General features: G+C 39.0%; 2 protein-coding genes across 3 annotated transcripts in view; both read left to right on the forward strand.

The window, feature by feature from the left end:
* LOC139557566 (uncharacterized) overlaps window positions 1–12,935 on the forward strand; it is a 182,432-nt gene that overhangs the window by 23,469 nt on the left and 146,028 nt on the right. The window lies entirely within an intron of this gene.
* The window catches only part of LOC139557560 (spermatogenesis-associated serine-rich protein 2-like), a 35,330-nt gene continuing 28,930 nt past the window's right edge, over window positions 6,536–12,935 (forward strand). The window contains exons 1-2 of one of the 2 annotated variants that reach the window (XM_071372544.1): window positions 6,536–6,660; window positions 12,147–12,489. In XM_071372544.1, coding sequence (XP_071228645.1) covers window positions 12,465–12,489 — 25 coding nt within the window. In that variant the 5' untranslated portion in view covers window positions 6,536–6,660; window positions 12,147–12,464. Of the gene's footprint in view, window positions 6,661–12,076; window positions 12,490–12,935 lie in introns of both variants that reach the window. The other variant, XM_071372545.1, reaches the window with a different exon arrangement.

Genomic DNA, 12,935 nt, shown 5'->3' on the forward strand with positions numbered 1-12,935 from the left:
TCAACAAAGTACTGAGTAAATTTGATATATATTTTTTTTTTTACCAAAACAATGTTGCTTTGTCATTTATGGGGTATTGTTTGTAGATGGATGAGGAGGAAAAAAACATGTAATACATTTTAGAATAATGCTTTAACTTAACAAAATGTTGGACAAGTCAAGGGGTCTGAATACTTTGAAGGCACTATGTGCGTATGCGTGCGTGTCTCTTCACAGTTTGCGTTGTGCCATTTAGATGTTGGTTTATGGATTTTTAAAAAAATCAGATTTTACTGCTTGTGTAAAGGACGTCATGCTGCTTGCATAGCGAGTACCACTTCCTCCCGATTCAGCCCATACCTGGGGCGAACTTGGGACCTCTCCCTTGCTAGCACACGACCACCCTCCTGAAGCTTCTTACCAGTCGGTGCCACACGAAAAGCTAGCAAGTGGGGACACTTCAGGCTGAGGAGTAAGTTTCACACATCCCCATGTGCAACACTCACTTGATGTGGAAGAGAGTTTCATGTAGTCATGGCTCTATGTTGTACTGTGAGTTTCCCAGAGTCCGTTCTGGACTTGGACTGTGAAGAGACCCCTGGTGGCAGTGTGTATGGGTCTGAGCTGTGTGTAAACTGTTTGAACAGACAGTTCGTTGCTTTCAATACGGCTCACAATGTATAATTTAATCTACTATATACCATTAAACAAAATATACACTACCGTTCAAAAGTTGAGTCACTTAGAAATGTCCTTGTTATTGAAAGAAAAGTAAAACATTTTGTCCATAAAAAAAAAAAAAAAAAAAACATCAAATTGATACGAAATACAGTGTAGACATTGTTAATGTTGTAAATGACTATTGTAGCTGAAAACGTCAGATTTTTTAAAATTGAATATCTACATAGGCGTACAGAGGCCCATTATCAGCAAGCATCACTCTTGTGTTCCAATGGCACGTTGTGTTAGCCTTTTAAAAATCTTTTGAAAAAGCTAACATACACTTACAGTATGTGACAGATGAGATCAATAATACATTATATATTTTGTCTCTTTCCTATTCAATGCATTTAAAAAGTATTATTGTTATGTAATGCATGTGCACTTGAAATTTGGCAATAGAATCAATGACCAGAAAAGTACGTATTTTCATTGTATGTAAATTACATCTTTAACTTTCATTCATAATCGAAAATTAACCTGATTACAACATCTGGAAAATAATTATTTTCAATGTCGGGAAAATACATATCTTCACCTTTTCATTCAGAACCTAAAATAAACGTCACTTCAAACGTCTGGAAAATACCTATTCTAGATGTCTTTTCAACATAATTTTGCTTACTGTGATGTCCCTTAATCTGGGGTTTGGGGGCATGACCCACTAATCTATTTTCTAATTATGTCACCTATGCAATAATGTTGTATGTAGAGGTGCCTAGGGACAAACTCAATCAAAACCTGTATCAAGGGCTCAAACATGGGGAAATCCCTAATTAACCACTGCCCTCTATAATATGTGGATAGTATTGGACAGGGGAAACGTTTACCTTGTTCGTCTATCAGACGACATAGTGGACGTGGAGCATTGATCCAGGATACTCTCATATCTCGCTAAGTGCATAGGGGTAGGCATCCTAGGCTTTCCATAACAATATTTATGAGCATCAATTCCTACCTCGCGTAGGTGCCATTGGTAGGCATTTCTACATTTGGGAAAAAGTCCGTCCTCCACCCTCTCCTTCGTAACCCGGAAACTGATAAGTGGTCGAGGAATGTTAATTTGTTAGTAGAACAGAAGAGTATTCTCCCCTCCTCGATATCCACATTTCATCAAGGACAATCGTGTGTATCCTATTCTACCAGAGTCCTTCATGGAAATTTTGAAATTGGCCACACCCCCTTTGATTCAGCTTCTGTTTTGTCAGAGGGGGAAAAAATCATGCACCCATTAAAACAATAAGCAGCATGATGTTTTTAATCTATAAAATATCTTGCACAATTAATTTTTACCACTTTCCTTTTCCACTCCCAAAATAAATATGTAGTCTAATTTCATACAAGCGTATTTTCATCCACGGTCTCCCTCCTCCCCACCTCTCCTCAATTAACTTTGACCTATTTCAAAAGGAGGCAAGAGGAGAGAGGACGCAGGAGTTCAGCCAGTCCAATTGAGAAATGGCCCAGGGATTGGTTTAGGGGACCAGGACACTTTTCACACCATTTCCCCCAGTAGACTCTGCTATACATCATGGTGTGTGTACATTTCAGCGTGCAGAGTTGCAAAGAAAAAGCCATATCTCAGACTGGCCAATAAAAAGAAAAGATTAAGATGGGCAAAAGAACACAGACCCTGGACAGAGGAACTCTGCCTAGAAGGCCAGTATCCCGGAGTCGCCTCTTCACTGTTGATGTTGAGACTGGTGTTTTGCGGGTACTATTTAATGAAGCTGCCAGTTGAGGACTTGTGAGGTGTCTGTTTCTCAAATTAGACACTAATGTATGTGTCCTCCTGCTCAGTTGTGCACCGGGGCCTCCCTCTCCTCTTTCTATTCTGGTTAGAACCTGTTTGCGCTGTTTTGTGAAGGGAGTAGTACACAGCGTTGTACGAGATCTTCAGTTTTTTTGAAATTTCTCGCATGGAATAGCCTCCATTTTTCTCAGAACAAGAATAGACTGATGAGTTTCAGAAGAAAGGTCTTTGTTTCTGGCCATTTTGAGCCTGTAATCGAACGGACAAATGCTGATGATCCAGATACTCATCTGGTCTAAAGAAGGCCCATTTTATTGCTTCTTTAATCAGAACAACAGTTTCAGCTGTGCTAACATAATTGCGAAAGGGTTTTCTAATGATCAATTAGCTAATCCAAGTTTATCATTTTAAACTGGCAGTGATATTCAACCTACAGAATTAACCAACGGACCACTTCAACTACAAAAACATCCTCAGTAACAGAAAGAAACATTTGTTTCTTGCTCACTGTGATATGTTTTTGTTTATCTACCTTAGTTGAACGCACTGACTGTTATTCGCTCTGGATAAGAGCGTCTGCTGAATGAGTAAAATATAAATGTACTAAATAAAAATGCAATGCATGCTGGGTATTATTTTAATGCGCTCCGACCCAAACGAGTGCAAATTTGGTCGGTCTAGACCAAATTTGAACGAATCATAGACGTCTAGGCTATATTTCACAAGTTTGAACAGCACAGTACGGCACAGAGCAGAGTTTAATTCAGTACAGTTTAGTTCAGTAGAGTGCAGTAGGGTTTAGTTCAGTAGACTACATTAGAGTAAAGTAGGGTACAATACAGTGCATTATACTGTACTGAACAATACGTTATTGTACTTTACTGTATTGTACTATACTCTACTTTTCTTTATTGCACTTTACCCTGCTGTGCTCTACTGTATTGTGCTGTCCAAATGTGTGTCTGGACCAAATCTGAACCAAACATAGACGTTTGGATTTGGTCCGGACTGGCCCAAAAATCTATGTCCGTGAACGTTGATATCAAAGCCGGTACAGACCGCACCAAAAAAAAAAAGATGTCCGGACAGGACCAAAATAAGACGTTGGCGTTGGTCCATGCTCAGTGGGATGTTTCTGGAGGTGGAATTACTATACAGAAGTGCAACCAATGTATTTTATTCGGATATCCATTAGCTGTCACTGAAGCAGCAACTACTCTTTCTGGGGTCCACATAAAACATTACATAATGTAGAAAGAACATCAATAGACAGGAACAGCTCAAGGTCTCAACTACACAAATGTAAAATAACAATATAAGGAAAATAAAAGGTTCTAATGACAGTTACACACTTCAGTACATATGTTTGCGTAAGAGTTATTTAGATCAGGTAGGGGAGAGGCGTAGTGCTGTGAGGTTTATTAAAGCAAATTTAGCGATTTGCTTTAGTAATTTGAAGTGGAAGGGAGTTGCATGCGATCATGGTTCTATATATAATACTTTGCGTTGCCTTGAATTTGTTCTGGATTTGGGGACTGTGAAGAGACCCCGTGGAATGTCTGGTGAGGTAAGTACAGTGCCTTCAGAAAGCTCTTGACTTTTTCCACATTTTGTTGTTACAGCCTGAATTTAAAATGGATTAAATTTAGTTTTTTTTTTTTTGTCAATGACCTACACACAATACAACATGTCAACATGGAATTGTTTTTCAAACTTTTTACAACTAAAATGAAAAGCTGAAATGTATTGAGTCAATAAGTATTCAACCCCTTTGTTATGGCAAGCCTAAATAAGTTCAGGAGTAAAAATGTGCTTAAGTCACATACGTTGTGTTTAACATGATTTTTGAATGACTACCTCATCTCTGTACCCCACATATACAATTATCTGTAAGGTCCCTCAGTTGAGCAGTGAATTTTAAACAGATTCAACTTCAATAAGAAGACATTGAATATCCCTTTGAACATGGTGAAGTTATTAATTACACTTTTGGATGGTGTATCAATATACCAAGTCACTACAAAGATCCAGGTGTTCTTCCTAACTCAGTTGCGAAAAAGGAAGGAAACCGCTCAGGGATTTCACAATGTGGTGAATGGTGACTAAAACAATTACAGAGTTTAATGGCTGTGATAGGAGAAACTTGAGGATGGATCAACAACATTGCAGTCACTCCACAATACTAACCTAATTAACAAAGTGAATAGAAGGAAGCATGTACAGAATAAAAATATTCAAAAACTGCAAAGCAATAAAGTTTATGTCCAGAATACAAAGTGTTATGTTTGAGGCAAATCCAACCCAACACTACCAAGTACCACTCTTCATATTTCCAAGCATAGTGGTGGCTGCATCATGTTATGGGTATCCTTGTAATTGTTAAGTCCTGGTAGTTTTTCAGGATTAAAAAAAGGAATGGAGCTAAGCACAGGGAAAATCTTAGAGGAAAACCTGGTTCAGTTGGCTTTCCACCAGACACTGAGAAAATTCACCTTTCAGCAGGACAAAACACAAGGCCAAATCTACACTGAAGTTGCTTACCAAGAAGACAGTGAATGTTCCTGAGTGGCCGAGTTACAGACTTTATTTGAAAATATACTTAAATCTATTGCAAGACCTGAAAATGATTGTCTAGCAATGATCAACAACCACATTGACAGAGCTTGAAGAATTGACAAGAATAATGGGCAAATGTTGCACAATCCAGGTGTGGAAAGCTTTTCGAGACTTACCCAGAAATACTCACAGCAGTAAACACAGCCAAAGGTGCTTCTACAAAGTATTGACTCAGGAGTGTGAATAGTTATGTAAATGAGATATTACTGTATTTAATTTACAACAAAAAATATTCAGACTGTAACAGCAAAATGTGGAATAAGTCAAGCCGTATGAATACTTCAAATCAAATTTTATTGATCACACACATGGTTAGTAGATGTTAATGCGAGTGTTGCGAAATGCTTGTACTTCCTGAAGACACTGTCATTCAGCCTAGCTGTCAGAGATATGTGTAAATTGATTATAAAAACTATTGGAATTTTGAACACAATATTTCCACAAAAACAAGAATTGATTCAGTCAATCTCTCCTCTACTTTGCGCTGAGAGAGACTGACTACATTGAAGGGCAAGGCGTAACTCTGTTCTGGGCCAGCTGCAGCTTTTCTAGGTCCTTTGCAGCACTTGACCATATCACCAGGCAATAGCTATGATTAGATAAAACTAGAGCTTACAGGACTTGTTTCATTGAGCAGCCATCACTAGCTCTCCCTCTGTCTACATCAGGTTTTACAATCCTATAATCTGCACAGGCCTACGTGCCGGAAATCTGGAATGTACCTTGTTACATCTGAGGAACCAGTGACACATAATAATTTTATCTTCTACAATGTGTGTGACAATCAATCTGGAACACAGATGGGATAGGTCTTTGCAGTGCTCAAAACATCAATGACTCTGAAAAGTTATAATATAGTCAAGACTATTGACACATAAAGATAGTATTTTCCCTCTCCTTTTAGACATGATCAAGAATACATGTGTTGATAATTTAAATTATTTACAAAACATCTTAAATCAAGCCTGAATAAACGAATTAACTTTGTCCAAAGGTTATTTTGGCATGTGTGACGTGCATGACCGATTTCAGTCTGTTCAGGAGTGATGATGTGGAAGATGGGTTTCCACTAGTTATCACAGCCACAAAGTAAAAATTGGCTATATATTTATTATATATTTTTTTTTATTAGCTTTTTATGGTTAGGCATAAGGTTAGCAGTGTGGTTAGGTTAAAAATCCAATTTTAACAAGATCAATTGTAGAAATAGGCTGGATTTATGACACTGTGGCTGTTGTTACTAGTGACGACCGAATAGATGTGCAATGTCTAAGACCGTGAACTGTGTAATTGCAGACCACAATTGGGGGCTTTTTTCTGATATCGGCGTTTCTTGATGTCAAGTTACACCCATTGATGCTCGCCATTGGTCCATGGACGTTTCTTTCGCGTTGGGCGGACAACAGTTGTTGACAACTGTAGCTAAGCCTAACCAACATCATTTTCTAACCTGCAACATTGTTATCTTAACGCCCATGTCAAGAAACGCCCCCGAATTGCGGTCTGCAATTACACCATATTGGAGAGGCCGGGAAAATATTGGTGAGTGGAGAACACAGACGACTAGTAACGTTGCAGAAAAAGACACCAAGGTAGGAGCTTAATCACGCCAAAATACAATATTAAATTTTATATAGCTAGCTGACAATCTTGGCTATTAAGTTAGTAAACAGACCCAGTTAGCTAGCTTGCTGTGTGTCAAACTGGAGAGAAGTGCGTGAGCTAGCATTGTCAATGAAACTAGGTAACAACGTAACTAGCTAACGTAGCTGCTGAGTTGAAGAATGCAGTGATACGCGGCGACTACACTGCAGTCTCGGGTGGTTTTGAAAATATTTACAGTAGATAGATAACTAATCCAGTAACGCAATAACTACCTAGCTAACAGTTAATTTAAGATTTGCACATTTATAACGTTATTTTAACAAAGCGAGAATAGTAGGTAGTTCGCTACTAGCTAACGTTAGGTGGTCTCTAGCCCTAACTAATTAACGCATTACCTAGCGACATTCCGTAGGTATGGTGGTACCCGGTCAGCTAGTTAACGTTAGCTAACTAAATAAATGCACAACGGCCAGTAATGCACATAATTAGCTAAGTGAGTTACAGAAGCGAACTAGTTTGCAATGCATAAAATGAGACATTGCAAATGGGGTAGGCTAGCCAGGAAAGGCGTAGCTAAGATGCAGTCACATAGATGGAAAAAATTAAGTTTTTAGGCAACATTTGCTAATGTTACCTCTTAGGACTTGATTATCTAATTTGTCAAATGTTTTCTTTTTTGCTCCCTAGAAGTAGGTAACGTTAGTTTCAGATGGTCTTTTCGAGAAGCTGGCACAGACGAACGTATTACTATTGGGATGCAAAGTATTTTAAAGGGGTAGTTTACCCAAATAACATGTTTCCTTACCTTTACTGAGAGGTATTGTCTACAAGAGACTAATAGATCAGCTTGGTTAACTAAGTGCCTTGCTGTGGAAGCCCACAATGGTTTGAGAAGGGATTCAAAAACAAATCAAATGGGTTTACTCATTACACGCTATTAATCTCCAAAGTGGTTTGGTTGGTTGGGTCAGTGAGCATGATTACATGCACACAATAATGAGATTGTGGATAGTTAGGTTAATGTAATAGTTTGTTTAAAATGTTTACATGCTTTGCAAGAATAATGATAGCTATTTATTTATTATTGTTTTCACCTTTATTTAACCAGGTAGGCCAGTTGAGAGCAAGTTCTCATTTACAACAACGACCTGGCCAAGATGAAGCAAAGCAGTGCGACACAAACAACACAGAGTTACACATGGAATAAACAAACGTACAGTCAATAACACAATAGAGAAGTCTATATACAGTGTGTGCAAATGAAGTAAGATTAGGGAGGTAAGGCAATAAATAGGCCATACTGGCGAAATATTTACTATTTAGCAATTAAACACGGGAGTGATAGATGTGCAGAAGATGAATGTGCAAGTAGAGATACTGGGGTGCAAAGGAGAAGAAAGAAAAAAAAGACAATATGGGGATGATAGTAGTTGGGTGGGCTATTTACAGATGGGATATGTGTTTAGCTAGGGCCAGCCAACGAGAGCATACAGGTTGCAGTAGTGGGTAGTATATGGGGCTTTGGTAACAAAACGGATGGCACTGTGATAAGACTATCCAATTTGTTGAGTAGAGTGTTGGAGGCTGTTTTGTAAATGACATCGCCGAAGTCTAGGATCGGTAGGATAGTCAGTTTTACGAGGGTATGTTTGGCAGCATGAGTGAAGGATGCTTTGTTGCGAAATAGGAAGCTGATTCTAAATTTAAATTTGGATTGGAGATGATTAATATGAGTCTGGAAGGAGAGTTTACAGTCTAACCAGACACCTAGGTATTTGTAGTTGTCCACATATTCTAAGTCAGAACCGTCCAGAGTAGTGATGCTGGACGGGCTGGTAGGTGCGGGCAGCGATCGGTTGAAGAGCATGCATTTAGTTTTACATGCATTTAAGAGCAGTTGGAGGCCACGGAAGGAGAGTTGTATGGCATTGAAGCTCGTCTGGAGGTTAGTTTACACAGTGTCCAAAGAAGGGCCAGAAGTATACAGAAATGTTGTCGTCTGCGTAGAGGTGGATCAGAGAATCACCAGCAGCAAGAGTGACATCATTGATGTATACAGAGAAAAGAGTCGGCCCGAGAATTTAACCCTGTGGCACCCCTATAGAGACTGCCAGAGGTCCGGACAACAGGCCCTCCGATTTGACACACTGAACTCTGTCTGAGAAGTAGTTGGTGAACCAGGCGAGGCAGTCATTTGAGAAACCAAGGCTGTTGAGTCTGCCGATAAGAATGTGGTGATTGACAGAGTCGAAAGCCTTGGCCAGGTCGATGAAGACGGCTGCACAGTATTGTCTTTTATCGATGGCGGTTATGATGTCGTTTAGGACCTTGAGCGTGGCTGAGGTGCACCCATGACCAGCTCGGAAACCAGATTGCATAGCGGAGAAGGTAGAGTGGGATTCGAAATGGTCGGTGATCTCTTTGTTAACTTGGCTTTCGAAGACCTTGGAAAGGCATGGTAGGATAGATATAGGTCTGTAGCAGTGGGTCTAGAGTGTCTAGAGTGTCTCCCCCCTTGAAGAGGGGATGACCGCGGCAGCTTTCCAATCTTTGGGGATCTCAGACGATACGAAAGAGGTTGAACAGGCTAGTAATAGGGGTTGCAACAATTGCGGTGGATAATTTTAGGAAGAGAGGGTCCAGATTGTCTAGACCAGCTGATTTGTAGGGATCCACATTTTGAAGCGCTTCCAGAACATCAGCTATCTCGATTTGGGTGAAGGATAAATGGGGAGGCTTGGGCAAGTTGCTGTGTGGGGTGCAGAGCTGTTGACCGGGGTAGGGGTAGCCAGGTGGAAAGCATGGTCAGCTGTAGAAAAATGCTTATTGAAATTCTCGATTATCGTAGATGCAGTGGGCAGCTGGGAGGAGGTGCTCTTATTCTCCATGGACTTTACAGTGTCCCAGAACTTTGAATAATAATCATGTTTACATGGACACCTCTGAAATCAGGCTACTGATGATGGGACTTTTGATAAATGCAGAAAATTGCCAATCAAAATAAACTTTATGCCACAGTGACCATGTTATTTTTGCGAATACTTTTTGATTCTGAGTTCGGACAAAAGGTTTGTATGTGAACTATAAGATGAATACCTAAAAATCTTCACTTCATTCCCGCATAAGAGGGAGGCTTGCACGACTGGAACTCCAATTAAGCTGTTTACATGTTCTAATAATTTGAAAGATTGATCAGAAAACCAAGTGTTTTAATCGGTGTATGCTTACTTTGATTATTACCTTAAGCCAATTAAGATAAGCAGAGTAAGGTGTTTACATGACTAATGCCATACTCTGCCATAGTCAGTTGAATATCGATTTATTAGTGTGCATGTAAACGTACTTACAGTGTGGTGTCCTTTTTGATTACACACAGCAAACTTAAAAAGCTGCCCAGATTCTAAACAAATCATTTTCTAAATTTATTAGTCCTATTCATAAGGAAGCATACAGCCTGGCGTCATTGAGTCTCATGTGGTATAATTTGTAGTCTCTGCAGTCCTAACAACTTTGATCAACACAGGGCTACACTTTTTACATGAGGCCAAATTTCCAGATTGTGCTCTTTATCTGTGTGTTTTGTGAGTCAAGACCTTGCAGCACTGATTGAACTACAATGCTGTTCACAAGTGGGTTGCCAACGTCTTGTGTGATGACCCTTGTAAATTTGGCTCAGGCTTCAAAAGGACATCTTAATACAGTTTCATAAATTTGCTAGTCTAAAATTCTTCCGTTTTTAGAATCGAGGCCAATTAATAAAATGTTTATTGCCTGGTCCTATTCAGTGTTTTGCCTAAATCAACACATGGTGTGTAACCTACTAGCACCATCCCTCTTGATAAACACAATGCATCCATGTCTTGGCTAACTTGTTGACAGTGCTTATGGTTTGACGTGTTTAAAGGTGTGGTGGCATGCTATGAAATGAGTGCCGGACTGTGACATGAAGGGATAATGAAAAGGGTGTGGGTTTGCATAGTTTAAGTTTCCCTTTCCAGGACTGCTGAGTCAAATGGAAACCTAAGTGGGAAACAGCTGGCCCATAAATGACTCCACAGTTTGCTGAGGGTGGTGTTCAAGGTTCTCAAGTACTTGGCATGATCAAACTGATTATGGACATGGTGTCTGTCAGCAAGTTAACTTGGCATATTGGCTAGTGTCAATATGTATTGCTAAAACTTCATTGTGACCTAAGCTATCTGTATGTCTGATTTTTGAAAAATCCTAACTACCTACTTTGCTCTAATACAAATTCAACATGATCTCAGAGAGTACGTTTACATTCACACTAATTCGATATTAAATTGATTATGGCAAATGGCCGAGTATGACGTTAGTCACGTAAACGCCTTCATGTAACATGTAACGCCAGTGTAACAGATGTATAGTGTACTCTCCATGCGTTGTGTTTTAAAATAATAAATCACTTCGGCCAGTGGTCCCAGTTGAGCATCATTTATTTCTGCTGTGGTTAAATGGGAAACAGCACGTTAGTTGTGCAGGACTTAACAGTGATGATGGCTGTCGATGGCAAAATCCCTCGCATCACATCATCATCTGCTTATCTTAATCAGTTTAAAGTTAAAATCGAAGTAAGCATACGCTGATTAAAACACCTGTTTTTCTGAGCAATCTTTCTAATTATTAGGACATGTAAACACCTTAATTTTCAAATTTTCACATGCAAACTTTATATGTCCAACTCGGAATCAAATAAGCTTTGCAAAAATAACATGGTAGCTGTGGTAGAACGTTTATTTTGATGGGTGATTTTTCTACATAAGTCCCATCAGGTAACCTGATTTCAGATGTGTCCATGTAGACAGGATTATTGGAGAAATCGTTCATCTTCCAAAGCATAGAAACGTTTTTTAACTATTATTAATCTGACTATCCACAATCGTATTATTGAGTGCATGTAACTGTACTCAAAGATTTGTAGGCCTTCATATGATTTTTTTGGGGGGGGTTTAACAGTTTAATTATTATTAGTTTAGTTAAATTATTATGACTAAATCATGATTAAAAGGTTTCTTCGCTGTGCATTTTAGCGAAACTGAAAATATGCTGCTGCCATGTACATTATTGAGTCCAGAGTGTCTAGAAGGATGTCCCAGACTGAGTAATTTATTTAAATCTGTTTTTCATCACGTTTTATGACTTCTGAGCAAAGGAATAGTTTTTTGTGAACGTGCATGACTATTTCCAGTTCTAGACAATGCACATGCATTGTCGTCTACATTTCAAGGCATTTTCCCTAGAATAGTCTAGTTATAGACTTGACAGCACCAATGTAATAGTTCTTCTCTGAATATGCTAAATGTTACAACCATTTTATTTTGTGTGCATTTGTTGGGTCAAGATTAATTATGAACTACTAGGTTTTTTTCTGTCTTCACTTAGGTCATTCTTTCTAATCCTCTGCTTATGACATCAACCCAAGACAGTAACCTTATTTCTGTCATTTTTTAAGAATTGGATCAACTTTGGGGAGAACGGAGAAGAAAAGTTGAATCCAAGCCGAAGTGGTGGAGGCCTGATCTGCCCCTGCCTCCTTCAACCCCTCCCACTGCCAGATTTGTGAGCCTTTGTTGGCATCCTGTCTGAGGGGAAATCAAGGAGTAACATTTCTACACATGAAGAGCTGAAGTCTCCATTTAGGAAACTAGTTCAAACTGAAAATCTGGAAAATTGTTTTTATTGATTTGTTTTTGACTTGAAGAGCTGTACTCTGGGGCACTTATCAGCTGTGACCTACTTACTCTACTTTTTGGACTAGTGGAGTTACAACATGGCGAAGAAAAACAGCCAGAAGGGTATGTAATGCTGTCATTCGTCTCTGCTATTTGTTTTTAAAAACAGATAAACTACCATTGAAAATGCTATAACCAGTGTTAGAATGCATTTTAATGTTGGATTATGTAACTTTTTGGGTGACCCCTGGCCAAATTCACATAGACATTTTACTTATAGATCTTTCATTTTCATTGAAAGCAAGTCTAAGAAGCGGTAGATATGTTCTATGTTCGCTGTTTCTATGCTTCCCGTTAAGTTTCGTCTTTGCGTCTTTTAGTTTTGTACACCAGCTGAAAATACAATATTTTTGGTTATGGAAAATATATTTCACAGCGGTTTAGATGGTACAATGATGGTCTCCACTATACTTGCTTGTTTTGTCACAAATTGAAATTAGGCAAACTATTACAATTTTAGCAACCAGGAAATGGCGTAGAGATTTCTGCATTGTGCACCATTCTCAAAG

The sequence above is a fragment of the Salvelinus alpinus genome, chromosome 28, assembly GCF_045679555.1.
Source record: "Salvelinus alpinus chromosome 28, SLU_Salpinus.1, whole genome shotgun sequence".
Lineage (NCBI taxonomy): Eukaryota > Metazoa > Chordata > Actinopteri > Salmoniformes > Salmonidae > Salvelinus > Salvelinus alpinus.